The sequence below is a fragment of the Ochlerotatus camptorhynchus genome, unplaced genomic scaffold (assembly GCF_037179485.1).
Source record: "Ochlerotatus camptorhynchus isolate MF236.1 unplaced genomic scaffold, CSIRO-AGI_Acam_v1.1 ptg000139l, whole genome shotgun sequence".
Lineage (NCBI taxonomy): Eukaryota > Metazoa > Arthropoda > Insecta > Diptera > Culicidae > Ochlerotatus > Ochlerotatus camptorhynchus.
Window position 1 is genome coordinate 390,713 of NW_027040629.1, and position 19,287 is coordinate 409,999.

The window sequence follows — 19,287 nt, forward strand, 5'->3', positions numbered from 1 at the left end:
GATTGATCCCAATTGCTCGGATTATGATTTGGCGAGAAAACTGAATGCTGACCACTGTACTGCGCGGAAATCCGTCTCCGAGAAGGCTGCAAATGTTACCGAGCAAGTAAACAGCCCAACCAAAGCCTCCATCAACAAACAGTGGCCATGATCCAGGCCCGTAAGCTGTGAGACCAGGTGCTGACGACACTCGATGGCTGTGACGACGATGAAACCTAGCGATTTTGGCAAGGGATCTGTTTCCATGGCAAGAAAACAGGTGTTTTTGTGACGGATAAGACTATGAACTCGGAAGTATACAAAAGGGAGTGGCTCCAAAAACGGATTCTACCCTTCATTAGCCCCATGATGGTCCAGTTACGTTTTGGCCAGATCTAGCCAGCTGCCATTACAGCAAGGACTTGCTACAATGGTACAACGACAATGAAGTCCAGTTCAACATGCATTTGAAAGTGCCCCATTTCTAAACGATCCAGCCTTTAGGGCAGGGGTTCTCAAGCTTTTAAGGCAACGGAGCACTTTTGAAAATGAAGATCTTTCACCGAACACGCATTTTTGGAGATTGTGTGGAAAACATATATTCAATTATCAACTTATAAATAAATTAAAAATTCACTTTAAAACATAGAAAATTGAATCTATCTGACTATAAAAAAAATCTACGAAGAATCACAAAATTAATCTGAAAATTTAAATACAGTCAAGATTCCTATAGTATGGTTACGGGGGACCGCACAATAGGAACCGGAATTAACGAATACACGTAGCATATGGGATTAAAGCTAATTGGGGACAAACACTTATTGTATGGTAATTTGAAGAGATAACTTCCTAGTGTCTTCTGGAAAGTTATTAACAAGATAGATGACTTTCTTTTGGGACAAATTTGCATCCGGAAAGTCAGAAGTCTGGTACTCTGTAAGACCCGGAACATCCGCAAAATTGATCAATTCATGAATTCAATCCTAGAGCTACGTGGTTATAGCACTCATAGCCACCTTATCTGAATTCATTCGGAGTTGTGACCGAAAAATGAACCACGGGATGGTTCACTGGAAGATCCGGAACATCCATAAAAGTGGTCAATTCATAAAACTGATCCTAGAGCTCCGTGTTTTTTTTCGAAACCGCTCATAGACGTTTTATTACAATTACTTCGAAGTTTTGACTGGAATTTGGACTCTGGGCACACTACAGGATGGTCCACCGGAAGATCCGGAACATCCTTAAAAGCAGTCAATTCATGAAACTGATCCTAGAGCTCAGCGAATTTTTCGAAACCACTCATAGGCGTTTTATCAGAATGAATTCGGAGTTGTGACTAGAATATGGACACTAGGGACTACGGGATGGTCCTCTAGAAGATTCAGCTTAAGATAAAACAGCTTATCTACCGATTCGACAAAAATGGAATTAAATATTAGATATAGAATTAAATCAATGGATGAAAATTAAATAATAGTGTTGCTCTTATGGAAGATGGATATCTCAATTTCCAGATAATTTTAAAGATCATTACGCAAATATACGTTTTTCTTTGGACCGCCCTATTGAAAAATAAATGAACCTCGCTAGTAAAGCATCACGTATTAGATGATGGGGTAAGTTGCACCCACTTTACTAGTGGCAGCTTGCCGAGTCCGACCAGAATAGGCAATCCACCTTAAACTGCTCCAGAAAAGGCAGTAGTCTCTTCCGTAGGCACTACTCCTGGTAAATTTCCTGGTTCGTGGTCCCAGAAGTAACTAAAGTTTCGCTTTTCAGCCCGCAACTGCAGATTGCTTGCCAGACAAGGAACTTTTTGGGGAATTTCGACTTCTTACTTATTTTACATTCTTCCGGGGCACTCTTCCGGTCAACCGAGGAATAAAATTCCTTGCCAGAAATTTGATCGAAAACTGCCAGGAGCGGATGAACCGGGATTTTCGTTTGGAGTGTGCAGGAACGAATCGAGACGCGCTTGCGGCGGTGAAGCCATGATGTAAATTGGTTTTCAGTAATGCCTACTGTGATTCTATACACTCTTAGCTTGATTCAGTGAAATTTTGAAAAAAAATCTCAAAAAATGCCTTTGTGGCAACGTTTTTAATGTGTCCGGATTTGTTCGTGTTTAACTTTTATTTAAAAGGTCTCGATTTTGTATTGATTCAGAGCGCTAAAAATGTTTAATGATATTAAATTAAATTTAGTCAGAGATCCAGAAACATAATTCTTTTCCACTTTACATGATATTTGCACTAAAAACATCATAATAAAAATGTTCGAAAGAACACATGTGTATGAGATAATTTGCAAAAAAAACTAATTGAGGAGTTCGAAAAATAAACTTAGCCGTTCCTATGATTTTCCTTAGTTATGCCAATGCCCTTAGATGCAGTCCTATGGTCTTGAGATGGAAATTTCTTTCTGCATCGAATTATGGTATAACATTCTCTCTATCTCTTACCGTTCTAGAGTTTTAGCCTCTGACGAGGTTATTAGAAATTTTGGAGAAGTGCTTTTCTACTTTCGTTGTTCTCCAGAGCCTCGAGGTGACCCCGAACCCACTTTTCTCATCTTAAACCCCCGATATTTTCAGAACCAGATCAAATGTATAGACTGTTCCAGAAAGTATAAGCACACCTTATTTTAACGGTCACTTTGAATATAATGACATATTTCAACATGTTTTGGCTGCGTCCTTTTGTTTGCTCATTTCTGAATGACAAAGCATCAAAAAAGTGCTCAGAGTTTTGTGTTTCCTGTCAAAATGCGTGGTCTTACTCCGGAACAACGAAAAAGTATCGTGCACAAATGGTGCACTGTGAGCGGACTCTCCGTGAGAAAATTGGCCAAGGAAGAGGGTGTAAGCGTCGGACCGGTACGAACTGCGATTAAAAAATATAGAGAACAGTGTACGTTTGAAGATGCTGTAACGGTTCTGTTACAAAGGTTCAATACAATATTTTAAATATACACCATGTGATCGAGCATTCAAATAAATTTGTGTAACACTTGCGGTGAAACCCACTGGGCAGACGATACGGCCATGCTTAACGGCCGACTGCTGAATAAGGCGCACATGGCCGCGGCAAAATGGTGACACGGAGTCACGGGTGATGAGCTGAAGGGTTCTGCGATGCTTATAGAACGGCTATCGTTCACTTTATCTCAGGCGATCGTGTAGACCAGAAGTGCCTGTGCCATTTTAACAGAATACAGTGCGAGTAGTGAATCAAGGTGAAGTGTAAATCACCAATTCAGCTGATTCAGGACCTTTCTTTTCAACCAATCAAATGGTTTTCTGGTTGGCGAGTCAAATACCGCCATTGCACGCTACGGTCTCGGTGACATTTAGTTACCTTGACCTAACCGTAAAGGACATCGTTCTCGTGCTGAAGGCCCTAAACACCAAGGAGAATTTCCCTTCCCGGTTCGACAGAGGGCGGTCTTGCCGTCGTCGACCGGCTTCGTCAGAAGGAAGCGCCTGTGCATCGGAGCCATCTCCACAAACCGCTATACCAGCCCCGGTAAAACCAACCCGCCATCGCACTACAACCGACGTTCGGTAAGCCTCGCTTCGTCCGCCATTGTCGGAATTGTACCGGAATTTCACCGAGCGGTGGTACCGCCATCTTGCCGACAAGATCGGCCTTTAAGGATCTTTCCGGAACCACAGCGAGCTCTCGCTGGTCTGCAGTCGTCGTATTTGCCATCGTAATCAAGGGTATGTGCCAAGAAAATCGAACACAACCCCGAGCAAAGTTAGAGATCAAATTGAAATCAGAATTTGCTGTTATGATGTAAGTTATTTTGAATACTCTATTTGATCTCATTTTGGTTGACTTAACGGTTAACACATCAAAAATGAGAGCAAAATTTTACACTGTAGAATCAAACGGAAAACTAATCCTGCTTTCAATGAAATCAATTTGATTACTGATTTTGCATTCATAATGTTTGACTGAATACGGGCCTGGCGTAAATGGTTAGCATCCAAGCTTCTCACGCTGAAAGACTTGAGCTCAAATGTCACCTCGGCCTGGTTACGAATGACCTAAAATGTGTTAAACAAAACAAATAAACAATAATTGTTAGTTCAACGACAGATGAGCTTAAATTAAATTTTAAACAAAACGTTAACAGCAGAACTTCAAGTTAAGTTGCTTTCATTTAAAATGTCTTGACTGCATAATGAAAGCACAATATGATTTCAGACTAATGTCGTGACAATTGTAATCAAAATGAGTATTCATTATGATAGGAACTGCAAACTTTAATATCGATTTGCTTTCATTTTGTTAACCGACTTTGCTCGGGACACCACACAATCCACACTATCGGTAATTCGAGAAATACAGTGTTTAAATTGATTCGCGTTGTGTTTCAGTTTAACTTAAAGCTTGAGTGCCTTTTCATCTGCGTAGCCCCTCCAGTTTGCCCAGTAGTGCGCCGACTCTGAGACACAGTTCAAGGCGTCTCGTGCTGCTGAGTTGTTGTCGGGCAGAACATTAGTTTCAATGCGCCGAAGAGTGGGCGGAAATCCGGTCCTGTAAGTCCGGATATCGATAAAAAGATCAGGGATGCCTACAAACGAAAACCAGCGACTTCCGTTCGGGATGTTGCGAAAAAACTAGGGACCACGTCGAGTAACGTCATGCGTGCCAAAGAAAGACTTGGGCTAAAAACATACCGGAAGCAGAAAAAACCCAATAGAAACCCAGAACAAGCCACGTCCGTGAAACCACGGGCCCGCAAACTCTACGATTCGTTATTGTGTTGAAATTCTGGGTGTATAATAATGGACGACGAAACGTACGTGAAACTAGATTACAAAACGCTTCCCGGCCCACAATTCTATTCTGTAAGCGAAGGCAAGGATATCCCCGAAACGGAGAAGGCAATTTTTACCGAAAAATTCGGTAAGAAGGTTATGGTTTGGCAGGCAATATGCGAGTGTGGTAAAACATCTAGTCCGTACATCCTAACGGAGACGATGAACACTCAGAAATACGTTAAGGAATGTCTCCAGAAGCGATTGTTGCCGATGATCAGGCAGCACGAAGGTCAAGTAGTATTTTGGCCTGATTTGGCGTCATGTCATTACGCAAAGGACACTTTAGAATGGTACAAAAGTCAAAATGTATGTTTCGTGCCGAAAGACATGAATCCGCCGAACTGCCCGGAGTCATGGTCAATCGAGACTTTTTGGGCTTTAACCAAAGCAAAGCTTCGAAAATTAATAAAACCAGCGGACGACATCCAAAAATTCAAAAAAGTTTGGCCAAAAGTGGTCAAAATGGTGGGAAGTACCACTGTGCAGAAGCTAATGGGTCATGTTCGAGGAAAAGTTAGGAGTCTTGGCTATGATTAAATATATTGATTAAACGAGAGTAAAATATCATTTGAAATACAAATACAAATATGATTTGCCAAATAAAATTATTAAAACTTAAAAAAACATGAATTTTTTTTTGTTATTTTGAAAGTGTGCTTATACTTTCTGGAACAGTCTATATACTCTTCGTGGTAATTAATGCAGGACATCCCAATATCGTAGAACATCACATAAGGGTCGTAAAATCGTAAAAATCATTAAATGGGAGGGATAATGACCTCCTTGCCCTCTCGGGACGCATGCATAAGGCCATGGAAGATGGAAACACCGTGTAATTTTTTTTTTCTAATGCATTAGGAAGGTTAACGGGGCATCAGTTAGCACAATTAGTACTAAGAGAAAGGTTAGGGAAGAACTGATGATTTGTCCTGAATCGCCTACCCCATACACAATCATGCTGCTATGCTAACCATGCACTCTACGCGCTCGATGTACAAGCACGGTAGAGGGTAGAGCGAGCCCAAGTATGAATATTAGTTTTATGACGGTTATTTGGTGCATGATCTCAGGAGAGGTTTCAGGCCTTCCCCAAGACGTTTCCAGACGTTCTCGATGAAGGTACCAGGCGTTTTCCAAGATGATTTCAGTCGTTTCCGAAGATAATTCCTGATGCTTAAGACGGAGACTCAACCCAGACAACCAGAATGCACGTATATTCAAAGTTGTTCCTGTGATATACAAACATATATACAAACAATCAAATCGTATATAATGCAAAAAAAGGGCTTATACCTACAAAAGTGGAGACCGAGGTGAAGGCCATATCCGTGCAAATTTTAATTTCTTATCATATACGATTTAATCTGTCATAACAAATTCAATTGGAAAAGTCTTACGATGTAATCCAATTGAATGTGTACAGTACAATGGAAATATGATTCATCGCATATAAGTCGGAAATTTGCATTCTATACGATTTAACTTAAACACAATGCGATGTATGTCATACTTATATGCGATGTTACCATAGGAGATTTAACATGTTTTCGAAAAAAGATTCCAGCTGTTGCCGAAGATGATACCAGGCATTTCTGGCATGAGATTCCAAACATTCCCAATTGAGGTTCTAGACCAAGGTTGTTAAGGACGCTATTGTCAGCGTTAACGTCTGCAATGCAAATTTCCATTGCAGGCGTTAAAGTTGTCGCTATCGGCGATGACGCCATTAACAACACAATTCCAGATGCTCTCGATGTAGGATCCAGACGTTCCCAAAGATGATTCCAGACGTTCCCGAAGATGGTTCTAAATGCTTCAGACGTTAACAACGGAGATTCCACACGTTTATGATGAAGGTTTACAGCTGTTGCTGAAGATGATTCCAGACGTTCCTGACGCAAAATACCAGACGTTGCTGAAGACGATCCCAGGCATTCTCCACGGAGATTCTAGGCATTCCCAAAGACGATTTCAGACGCTCCAGTGGGATACTCTAGACGTTATCGAACGAGATCCCAGCTGTAGCTGAAGATGGTTCCACGCATTCCTAACACGAGAATCCACAGACGTTTACAAAAATGATTCCAGACGTTCCCGAAGATTCTAAACAATTTGAAAAAAACCTTGGAGCTCCATAAAGTGTTTCAGGTAATGACTGTTATGTATGTGAATGAAATCAAGCTCGGAAAAATAATACCGAGTTTTTCGCTCATCTATACAAGATCGAATAAACATCATTTTAACTCTGACTGATGTCTAAAGTCCACTGGAGCGTCAAACAACTTCCCTGTACTAAAAATATTTGAAGCTAGAGTGTGTCCGCCTTGGGAAGTGGTTCTTGATTTATCAATGACTATTTTTAAGGGATTACAAGTTTTCATTTGATCCAACTATCCAGAGGATCATTTAGTGGTGGTTGGAAAATCCATACATAGTTATGGCACATTTCCTTGAATCTATACACTACCATGTAGAAACATAGATTGATGTATAATTCAACTTAAGTTGGGGAAAACTGGGTAGCTTTAATATAAATTAATTAATTTCACAAAATATATAACCACCTTTCAGAATGCTTTAATTTATTTTAAAAAAATCTTCAGAATTGTGTGAACCCATCTGGATGAGAATGATTTATTGTGTTGCCAGCTCTAAATTTATGTTCGGAAGTCTGACTTACGACTTTCGATCCTACTTCCGACTTTTACGGAAATCATTACTTTATAAAATGTTGTTGTTGTTGTTATTGTTGTTATTGTTAGTACTTTCGGCAGCTCTTTTGCAATTTACAGACGCGAATTCATCAGCGACATACAGATAATATATGTTATATAAAGGGTGTACCATTTAAAATCCGCACACACTCTAATTGCTCTAACTTTTGATCCGTTCTGTAAAATTAATTGAAATTTTGCGTAGACATAGTGTGTTGTGTATTAATGTGTATTGTTTACACTCTGTTAGTTGATTTCATCAGGTGCGCAAAAGTTTTCAAAATGGCGACGAAAAAACAATGCGTGCGATCTGCCGCATCGTGCCATCGGAAAAAAGTTGGGAATCGTGAATCGTGGCAAAAAAGTTGCATGTGAGCAAGACTTTCGTGTAGAATTCCAAAACTCGAGCTGGACTACGTACGTTTAAGGTTCAAAAGTCCCCGTGACGAGAAACAGAATACGGTCGCAAAAAGCCGTGCCCGGAAGTTGTACGAACAGAAGTTAACGAAATCACGAAACCAACCAGATTCCAGGAAACCTGTATGTGACTGCCAAGGATAAGTGTGATGTTCCCGAGAACCTCCGGACTTAGAAGATATCGAAGTTCGCCAAGAAGTTCTTAATTTGGCAAACGATTTGTACTTGTGGATAGCTGAGTACACCATTCGTTACCGCAAGTACCATGAATGGACAGGTGTATTTGGAAGAGTGTCTCCAAAAGCGGCTTCACCCTTTCCTGAAGGCTCACGATGGTCCGACGATCTTCTGGTCGGATTTGGCATCATGCCACTACACTACACGAAGGACGTGCTAGAGTGGTATAAGGCGAATGATGTCGATTTCGTGCCGAAAGATCTGAACCCCCCAAACACTCCGGAACTGCGCCCAATAGAAAAATACTGAGCCATTATGAAGGAGCACTTTTTAAAAACGACCTAAAGTGGTGAAGAATGTTGAAGAAATGAAGAAAGCATGGGTTAATATGCAAAACACTGTAGAATCTGAAGTCGTGGCTGGGGTTAAGGCCAAGGTTCGCGCATTCGGATATAAAGGCGAAATAGATTAAATGAATGATGCCAAAATTAATTTTTATTTTATTTTTTACTCCCTGAAAATTTGGTGATAATCGGATAAAAACTCGAATTTGAGAATGAATTTTGTGTGTCGGATTTTAAACGTTACACCTTTTAAATGCACAATAGATAATATTTAGGTAGGGTAGAGAACTACTTCGGCCATTTAGGGGCTATCAAGCAGACAACATCAAATAAATCCATGATGCGTTTGGTACGATAATTCTGTTCAAAATCTACCGAACGAAGTCAACAAGAACGTGTGATATGAATGTTTGCACCCATCAAATACAAATGAAGCGCTCCGACCGAATAAATCTTTATCTTCATCCGATAAACCGAAGTGAATTCATTGGCGTTTCAATGCGTTAGGCCGAGTTTGGCGTCAAGAAGCAGTGTTAGACTTTTAATAATATCTCAACAATTTGTTTCTCTTTATCAAATCTTACGGTACGTATGGAAAGGTAAATAAATTTGGAAGCCATCAGTAATAATAACATTCCGTTTGGTGCTAAACTACGCTAGATTAAGAAAGAATAGGTGCGGGTTGTGCTTAATATGCCGGAAATGGGGTAGTTAACCCTATCTTGACTTCCCATGATAGAAAATACTGGGAAAAGGAAGAGTCTTAGGTCGTGATAATTTGTGATGAGTGCTATGCTAGCTGTTGCCCTGAAATTAAATTGTATTCCTCTTTTTTACACATGAGCAATCACATCGCACTGTTTCGATTTATGTTTTTATTCAATCGACCACTTTTCAGTTTCAAACGGAATACTTTGTTCAATGCCTATATATTTCTGCGTCACAATGAATGATAGAGTTAAAAACTAACTCTCTACAGGAAGCACTGAATGCTGACAGTGTGATTCCAGCTGTGCCATGCTGAGTTTGCAATACATGGTCCCACTGTCACTGTGCTCCTGTATTTTTTTTAAGGGAAATCGACCTCCAGAGGTGGTAAGAAATAACAACTCAGACAGGTACCTACTCCCACGGCTTATGCTGCAACGTGCAGCTTCCTGCATGGCTGGGTGTAGTATTTTGGTATGTATACATTGAAACAGCGAATTAGTGTCCCATAGTGTTTAAGCTAGCTAAACCCATCCCATTTCTGGATTCGCTCTGCATGGCTGCTAAAGGGCAAAAATTAGCCTTGTCTCACTTCGCGTACTCCTCTGAACGCTCAATGTCCCATTCTCCGAGCTTTTCTAGTAACATACACTAGCTTGAATGTAAATAAACATATATTTCACACACTCACAACACTACACATACTGCAGTCGCGGTGGAAGGGGAGCATGATTAGGAGTCATATCCATTGCGTTTCCTTCACTGACTTCACGAATGAGGTTTGTTCGGGAAATCACTTTCCTCGTCTTGATTCACGATAGCTCTGACGAATTTCATTGGAATAATGCCGTGAATCGTTCAGAAATCATTCACAATCAATCTCGCACAGCATCAATAACTGCATGTTGCATCCCATCCTAATACCTCAAGCTTTTTCTTTGCACACACTCACACATACACCTTTAATACTGGTAGCAGCAAGCAGCACTTTACCACCCAAGTGGGAGGAAAACGCCCGTTTTCTAAAAGCGTCTATAATGCGCGGCGTCTCGATTGGAACTGAAGGAAAAATCGTCGCCTGTGAGATGTGTTTCGTGGGAATAAGTGGAAAACAGTAGGAGAGCAGAGCATAGCAGCTACGACCGCTACGACAGAGAGCAAAAATATTGCAAACAAACGTTCCAGACCTAAATAAGGGGTCAGTGTCAGTGTAGAACCAGGACGAGAGTTTGGTTTACTGCGCTCAGAAAACCCAGTGCCCGTGTGCTCCGAGTTTGAATCTTTGTTGGTGAAACTTCAATTAGCTTCGCATAGCAGCTTTACTAAATAGGGTGACTATTATGTGGGATGTGGTACTACTCTTAAATCCAACAGGGAAATGTAAGATTCTTTTACTCCGCACCACTGAGCTCATAAGCAATTGTGATGATAGCAATAAGTGCTCCGAAGACACTGTGTGGAATTGTTGTGTCAATGGTGCATCTGACTTTTACGCCTGGCATTTTAGGAAATTGATCTACATTCCTGGATGTTTGATTGTTGATAGCGTTTCCAAGTTGTAGCAGTCCCATGTCACTAGCCATACGGTTGACCTCAAGGAGTCTGATACTGTTATTTTCGCATTAAATGTGCATTGGATGATCATTGGCCAAGTAACAATTTGGGTTTCATGAGAGTTCTGTTGACCATGATTTAGGCTTGTAGACTGCATTAAAACCACAATAAAACTTGAAATGTTACTTTGGTGGTTCTCGAAAACCATAAGCATGTAATCTCTTAATCGGCTTTTTGGTTATTTAGATCGTTACCATTCCAGAACGAACTTCTTGCTTCAAACGCAGTTAGTCATTTCTGCTAATGACATTGACGTCTGCACCAGAGTCGATAAGAAAACATATCAAACCCAACACTTAAAAAGGCCTCAAATTCATTTTGTAAACAAACCTTGTAAGGCCATTTTCTCGTCAATCAAAGCCCGCAAACGCAAACCAACAAAATGAACAGGTAGGGGAAATTTTCCTCTATCCGATTGTGTGTCGTTCACACTTAATCTAGCTCGGTAAAATCTCCAACAGCCGATTACCTCGGCATTTACTTTTGCTGATATCTCTGCAAAATATCTGTTTGTTAGCTGATATCTCAGCAAAATGTTATTTGTTAGCTGAGTCTCGGCAATTGTTTTACTGTATCTCAGCAAAATAAATTGCAAAACTGGTCGGCTGTTGGAATTTCGGCGAAAAAATTTAAGTGTGTTGGTTTTGGCCTGCTTGACTACCTCACTATTCCTCAGTCCACTTTACAGTGGCGGACGCACAAACAAATCTTCGTCGGCTGGATTGTATTTAAACTACCGAACACAACAGCTGATTCACCGAATATTCTCGAAAATACCTCATATTCTGCAGCAGTATCTGTCAAAGAACAAAGGTCTAGGGTAGTTTTGTATATTCGTTACGAAGGTCGTGTAACAGATCGGTTCCGTCAAGCCTGGTCGCAGCTTGGCTGCTTGGTTCCACTCCTCCTACACACTTAGGTTTTTTGCTGAGAGCAGCTCGGGATATTTGCAGGCTTGCAATTGCTCATTACAGCTAAAATGCTATTTTTCGTTATTATGAAACAATGGGATACTATAATGATAATTTTTATTTGTAAGATGCAAGAAGAGGTGGTGAAGATTGTATATGACATATAAAATTTGTCAATTTTGCTTTCAGAAGGTCACAACTAGCGATTTTATGATCGCTGATTGCTCGCTCATCGCGTTGCTCATCGTTACAGCTAAACGCTAGTTGTGACCTTCTGAAAGCAAAATTGACAAATTTTATGTGTCAAATACAATCTTTACCGCCTCTTCTTGCATCTTACAAATAAAAATTATCATTATAGTATCCCATTGTTTTATAATAACTAAAAATAGCATTTTAGCTGTAATGAGCAATGCAAGCCTGGATATTTGTATGATTATATGAAGTTTCAAACGCGGTTGATGATTTCAAAAGTATATTTTAGTGCTCGTGATTAAGGAAAAAATCTTAGGAAATGTGTCCTAGTCGAGGGAAACCCATTCCGAAAAATGAATTTCCAAAAAATTAAGTGTCGAGGAGGGAATCCTCTGGAACCGATTCGCGGGCAAAACGTAGGTACCCGTGAATGTGTAAAAAACCTGGGTGAAGTGCATTAAGACAATTTAGAAGAAGAGTGAAGATGTCGCATACTCGCAAAGAATGAGAGAAGGAAGTTTCGTGATGGCTTTGGATAATATTGAGTAGCTGGTAGAATTTGGTGAGACTTTTCCGAATCCGTTACTGATTTGGCCAAAACCAGGCCCAAGAGACAATTTCTAGTTCCTCATTCTTGGTCCCTATTATTTACCGCTGAGAAAATGTTCCGAAGCCAAGTAGAACCTCCACGAGGCGTCCCATCATTCGTCCCATCATTCGTCCCATCATTCGTCCCATCATTAATTCCATCATTCGTTGCGTTGCAGCGTTGAACCTAACTATTGGCCACGAAAAGGCTTGCCAATGCACATCAAAAATCGACTACATACATCAGAACATTTGTTTATCTCAAATCGACGGAAGACATTCCGCGCAACTACCATAAACCGAACTACCCAATAAACAATTTTAACTGCAGATTAGCTTATACAGCCAAAAATTGGCTTATACAGCTAATTTTTGCCTGTATAAGCTAGTCTGAAGCTAAAATTGTTTGTTGGGTAGTTCATATTGAACTTCGTCAAGCATCGTTTACAATTTGGACTTATACATCAACACTAGGGTGTTTCATTCTGGAAAAAAAATGATATTTTTGATAGGCCACCTCCTAGTTCAGTTCATAACACAAAAACAAACAACTGTGCAAAGAATCAGCTAAATTGGTCAACGTTAATGCCTTGTTCAGACTGGAGAGTTATAACATGTTATAACGGTTGTCAAATAATTGCAACACAGAAACCACCATCAAGATAGCGCTATAACATGTTATAACTATAACTCTGCAATCTGAACGTACTATAAGAGGTCGCGAGAACGATTTCAATTCTGTTCGGGATTTTCGTCAAATTAGTATGGGAGAAAATGATGACCCACTGCGATATCCTACGCAGGTGTGGAAGCTGCCTTCCTGCACATTCGATTGCCGTCAATGGATGGCAATCGATGTCCGTCGGTGATTGGCACTAGATTGCGGAGCAGAGACCGACGTTAAATAAAGGAAAGAAGAAAAGAAGAAGAAACATAAATTTTGCTGAATGTTGCAAGTTTTTCACTGATATCCATCAACATAAAATGCCGAGCTGCTCGAGGGTGTCCATCTTCACAAAAATCTAAGTGTGTAGAGGAAGAACTTTCATTTCAGCACGTGTTCACCGAGGTGTTCACGTCTTTTGAAAATCCCCAGCTATTATAAGCATCGTCGTTTCGTTGTGGTTTGGACCTGGAAGTGATTCAAGGCGACGTTTATGTTCTCGAGCACCTTTTCGATTCGTTCGATCTGGGCGGCATTGCTTGCGCGTTCCGATTCTCTTGACATTGCGTCTTTACGATTGGTTACCTTTGAGCTCGATGAACCCGATGGAGATCCGGACGAATACGGAATCGATTCATCGTGCGAACCAGTGCCTCCTTCATCGCTGCGGTCTTCGTCACTACCTGAGGCGTCGGACGATTCATCGACGTCACTGACGCTGTTTGGGGTTTCTCGGTTGTCCGTTAATGCGGTTATGGTCTGGTCAGTGTGATTGTCACCCCATGTGGAACTTTTTATCATGCGAACGTATTTACCTTGCTTTCCCATTTCACGTGATATCTTTTCAGGTCCTTGCTATTTATCTGTAATGATACGAGCAAACAATATACGATACATTGGTCAAACTTCGGATCAAACACTTTTCATGTAGGTATTTGTCTAGGTTTGATCACGGAAACTCGAATTCACTCAATCAGCGCCATTCTTGGCTGACGGTGGCCAAATGCATTTTATCGGGGTCATCTTGACTCGATACACAGGTGCGCGATCAATCGATCCGCCAAACTTAAGTGCGTGATCATCGAAAAGGTGAAAAATCTGCTGCAATGCAGCGTCCATAAAATACGTAACGCTTATAGGGGAGAGGAGGTCACCTATAGCGCTACAAATTGTTACATAGGGGAGGACTAGTAAAGCTTTGCGTCACGTAACAAAGAGAAGAAAAGAAAATGTCAAAACATGTAATCTAAAAATCTAAATAGATACACACTTAAATGTTTTCGGCCGAGATTCCAACAGCCGAGTAGTTCTGCAATTTATTTTTCTGAGATTCAATAAAACAATTGCCGAGACTCAGCAAGCAAATATGATTTTGCTGAGATATCAGCTAACAAACAGATATTTTGCAGAGATATCAGCAAAAGTAAATGCCGAGGTAATCGGCTGTTGGAGATTTTACCGAGCTAGATTAAGTGTGTATGTTATAATTTTATATCTTGAGTTTTTTGCTATACTTAAAATTTTGAAAAGCAGGTACTCGATGGTACCAACAATCAATTCGAAACTAACGAACTTTCATAGCAAATCAAAACAAACATAGTGTAGTACTAGAATTTCGACTATAATGGGATACGTTAATCGTTTGCTTGGCACCAATAGGCTAGTCAAGTACACAGAAAAAAAAGTTGTTGATTATTACATCCAAACTGCTGCAACCAGGTCAATCCATCGGTTGTGTAATATAACGTTTTATGATGTACATCGATTTTGCGAACAAAATTACATCCATTGATGTAATATTGTATCTGCTTTTTGCTATTACATCATTATTTCATACATCAGCTTGAATTACATTGATCGATATTATAATTTGTTTTGTTTTGCTGTGTAGTGAGCCAATTTAAAATCGTTAAGATCACGAAGGGCGTACCTTACAAATTTCCTTTGGATCGCTTCGATCCTAGCAATCCACGTTTTTTTATACGGGCACCAAACTACAGCATTTGATTCCAGTATCGACCGTACCAGAGAACAATATAACGAACGAAGGCAGAGAGGGCCACGGAATTTGTTGGCTATCTTGAAGATGAATCCAAGCTGTCGGTTAGCTCTGGAGATAATATCGAAGTAATGTAAACTGGAGGTTAGCGCAGAATCAAGGATAACTCCCAAATCCCGTACTTGATAAATACGGTCAAGAGGCTGCTGGGCGATGTTGTAGTGTTGTTGGCTTCTGTTTTCTGTGGAACGAGATAACGTTGCATTTGTAAATGCTTAGTGTAAGCCTATTTCTGGAGCATCACTCAGCGAAATGGTCTATTAATTGCTTGTAAATGTTGACGTCATCAGCATAGAATAAGCGGCAGCCAGGGGGCAGTGCTTTACATAACTCATTGATGAAAATTGAGAACAGCAGGGGACCCAGGTTGCTCCCCTGTGGCACACCTGATATGTTGGTGAACGGTGCAGAACATTCACGTCCAATCTTCACAATGAGTCTCCGGGTCCGTAAGATAAGATCTAAACCAGCAGGTCAAGTTTGAAGAAATTCTAAGTCTTTCAAGTCGTTCAAGCAAAATCCATTTTACGCAAGCAAAATTAAGTGAACTGGACGAGGTTCGTAGATGCCGATCTCTTTGGATAGAATCCGTGTTGATCTGAAGAAATATAATTCCTGCATGAGGTGAACAGCATGTCGTTGATTATGATCTCAAAAATCTTCGGCACAGTGAAGTTATTCCACGATAGTTCTCAATGTTACGCTTATCGCCCTTTTTGTGAACTGGAAATATAATGGAAGTTTTCCAGCTGGAGGGAAATTTACGCTCACGCAAGGAAATGTTGAACAGTTGAGTCAGAGGGTGAATCATAGCATCGGAATACCATCATGGCTAGGTGATGTGGTGTATTTCAATTTATCGATGGCAGATTTAACCTGTTGGAGAGAAATCTGAAAATTTCCCAATGAACAGACGTTCATTGCTCAGCAGCTTATCAATAGATTTTAAATCTACTGAAACCGAATAAATATGTTAAGTATGTAGTTCCAAATGGCGCCAATAGATTTGAAATTTGTAAATAAATGGCTGAGATTTTTCAAACATTGCAAGTTTGCTGTTACACATTTTACCGGAGGCATCGTGTTAAACGTTCGATACCGATAAGCTGGAGAACAATCTGGCAACGCTGACTAAAATATCGGCACTCGCTTGCATTGCTGTAGTGAGCATCCCTACGATTCTTATTAGACTTTTTTGAAGTATCGAAAACGTCAAAATCTTCGGAAGACGAAAACACTTTTGCGAAAACATTCAAGATTTCTAGCGGCTGCTGTTAGCTTCGTGTGATCCCGTATTTTGACTAGACGTAAAAATGATGTAATTCGGAGGATTCTCGCACTGTTTTTCCTTGTAAACGAGCCCTGTAATGTCGCTATCTATGCTAAGAAGCATTTGCCGGCAGCAACAGCTCGTCCATAAGCAGACAACATTGGTCTGCTATCGTTTTTGCCACCAGGATCAGCAGAAAAGGAACGATGGGTAAGTGGCGGATCAGCTGATTAGAGGAGCAGCTAGTGATAATCAAATCAAAATACGAGTAACTGTTGTGATAATACGCCATTCTTCTTCCAGAAGCGTGCAACAGCCTCCGAACGCAAAGGAAAAGCTCGCAGTCAAGTACAGCCGAGAGAATGTTAAACGGAATGTTCAGGGCTACGTGTTCTCCCGGTTTTTTGACTACGTTAAAAACTATGATAAGGTCCTTGAGAAGAAGTTCCCTTCCGCTATGCACGTCTACCGTGTATTTCTGGTAGGAGTGAAGGAATTTTTCAACGACATGAAAAAGCTAGTCAAAATCACTAAAATAGTGTTTATTAATGATAATGATCTACGATGTTTGACCCGGAAGGAGATCGAGCTGTACTACCAGATGCCGAGGGACATGAAGAAAGTTGCCCCAGTCCTGTTGGTTTCGGCGCTGCCGTTTGCCAACTACGTGGTGTTCCCATTGGCGTAAGATTTCTCTTTGATTTTCTCTAATGGAAATACTACAATTCTTTTCTTTTACACAGATACATGTATCCACGAACTTTTCTAACTCCTCATTTTTGGTCGATACAACAAAAACTAGATTTTGCCCAACAGGATCTGAAGCAGAGGCTACAATATAATCGACGAGTTTTTCGCTGTATGCAGTCAAAGCTGGACGTTTTGAAGAAGATCGATGACCCCTACTGTGAGAAATTCGGAAACATTCTGGGATTGCTTGGCAGCGGTCTTCACCCGACGTCAGACGAGATCCTGGACGTGAAGGACCTTTTTAAAAGGGCTCCATTCCACCTGAACAACCTTACGTCGAATCATTTGAAATATCTGTGCAAGCTTCATGACTTGAATTCGGGATTGATGCGAAGGTACCGTCTGTCGGAACGAGCCTACGTTGTGCACCACATGGATCTGGCAATCAAACGGGAAGGTGGAGTGCACAATATGCCGGTTGAATCGCTAAAGCATGCGTGTTTCGTTCGAGGTTTGAACGCAACCAATTTGAGCACCGAAAGCATGATCGATTGGTTGAACGAATGGGTCAAAGTGTCCTTAATCATTAACCAAGACAACGTTAGCCTCTTTCTGCACCTTCCGATTCTGCTCTCCTATAACCACCCCAACAATTGGATACTCATCCATTGAAAATGGATACCATTTACCGCTACGAAGGGAAGCTGTTGAATTATTATTATGTTTTACTCCCTAATGGACACGATACATTGGTTATTCAATAAATGAATATGATTCATTTATCTTAATCGCTGTGTGTATGTTTACTACTGCCAGAAAATTTTGCTGAAGAAGTTAGGTTTTCCATATCAAATATTTAGTAGCGCCGATGGTGACTGCCTCTCACTCCAAAGGGCTTGGGGTCAATCCTAATCGGCGGGATTTTATGAGGCATAAAATCTCTGATCATGCCTTGCTTCGGAAGGGAAGTAATGCCGTTGGTCCCGGCCCATGAGTTATTAGTTGAAGGGTCAGGTGCGGGAGCTGCCTGTCTGGCATTGGTAGCATTGGTACTCAGTAAACCTCTGTGAATCTCAGCAAAATAATTTGCAGTGCTAGCCAGTTTTTGGCCCTAGTGGTTCATATCTTAATTTTCAACTTTATCCTTTCTTTACTTACAAGTAAAGAACATATATTTTGCCATATATCTACGCAAATAAAACAATGAAAATGTATTTAAATTTGACTGGAGCACTAGGCATACTAACCCTAGTCGGCTGTTTACTGGCATATTTACCCTAGTCAGCTGTTGGAATCAATATTTAAGTGTGGCACAGTGATGGATGATTTGCTTGTGGATGGCAAGTTTGTTTTTTAGAGAAAGGCTGGATTTTCTGTTGATAAGTGGGTAGAGCGACCTAATCAAGATGTTGCACTTGGTGGGTGTTTTGTCCACATGGGAACGGAACTGCAACTTGCCATCAAGGATGAAACCAAGGTAAACGACTTCACTCGACCATTCAATGGGAATATTATCAAGCTGGACTTTCAAGTTACCAGGTGGCGCAAGCCGAGGTTAATTGGAATGCGGTAATAGTGTGGTTCATTTTTTAGCTGCATAGATACAAATCTTCCAGCCTTAGTCGGACAGAACATCCAGGCTTGATTGGAGTTTTTTTTGGTTTTTTCGTCAGAGCACGAATCATTCGACCCTCATAGATGATGGCAGTGTCATCCGCACACATTGACAAAATACCACCACCCGGAATGGAAGCATCATCTGACGTGAAAATATTGAAGAGGATAGGGCCAAGGAGACTACCCTGGGAAACCCCAGCATTAACGTTGAACGTATCAGAAGGTGAATTGCTCAAAAAGACCTGCAAAGATCTGTCCGACAAATAGTTTTTGAAGATCTTAACAAGGAAGATCGGAAAGTTGTATCGATGCAGCCTTCTCAACATCCAACAAGGCCACGGCAGATGCCTTGAAGACGGACTTGTTCCGCTTGATGATGTTAGTAACCCGTGGTTTGATCTCCAAATATTTCGTAAACTTGGAATGGCAGCCCTAGCCTTCTTGATTCGTGCACCTATGTCCGCTCTTGGTCCCGCCGTCTGACACTATCTAGCTGCCAAGAT

The 19,287-nt window shown here is 40.8% G+C and overlaps 2 protein-coding genes across 8 annotated transcripts in view; one reads left to right on the forward strand and one right to left on the reverse strand.

Moving 5' to 3' along the window:
* Nucleotides 1-10,222, reverse strand: part of LOC135700614 (uncharacterized) — a 127,535-nt gene extending 117,313 nt beyond the window's left edge. The window contains exon 1 of one of the 6 annotated variants that reach the window (XM_065221174.1): nt 10,135-10,222. The gene's annotated coding sequence lies outside the window, so the exon portion shown is untranslated. Of the gene's footprint in view, nt 1-9,594 lie in introns of all 6 variants that reach the window. The other 5 variants (XM_065221173.1, XM_065221172.1, XM_065221171.1 and 2 more) reach the window with 5 other exon arrangements.
* A 6,250-nt stretch (nt 10,223-16,472) lies between these two features.
* On the forward strand, nt 16,473-17,895 carry LOC135700612 (LETM1 domain-containing protein 1). 2 transcript variants are annotated; one of them, XM_065221164.1, is made up of 3 exons: nt 16,473-16,687; nt 16,781-17,161; nt 17,221-17,895. In XM_065221164.1, exons 1-3 carry the CDS (start codon nt 16,575-16,577, stop codon nt 17,837-17,839), a joined length of 1,113 nt encoding a protein of 370 aa, XP_065077236.1. In that variant the 5' UTR covers nt 16,473-16,574; the 3' UTR covers nt 17,840-17,895. The 2 variants fall into 2 exon arrangements, with proteins under 2 accessions (XP_065077236.1, XP_065077238.1); XM_065221166.1 differs by having other exon boundaries at nt 16,784-17,161.
* Nucleotides 17,896-19,287: the final 1,392 nt, after the last annotated feature.

Coding starts and splice junctions, on each gene's coding strand:
- LOC135700612 (XM_065221164.1), top strand. CDS start 16,575: ATGTCGCTATCTATGCTAAGAAGCATTTGCCGGCAGCAACAGCTCGTC. Junction 16,688..16,780: donor CAGCAGAAAAGGAACGATGG/GTAAGTGGCGGA, acceptor TTCTTCTTCCAG/AAGCGTGCAACAGCCTCCGA. Junction 17,162..17,220: donor TACGTGGTGTTCCCATTGGC/GTAAGATTTCTC, acceptor TCTTTTACACAG/ATACATGTATCCACGAACTT.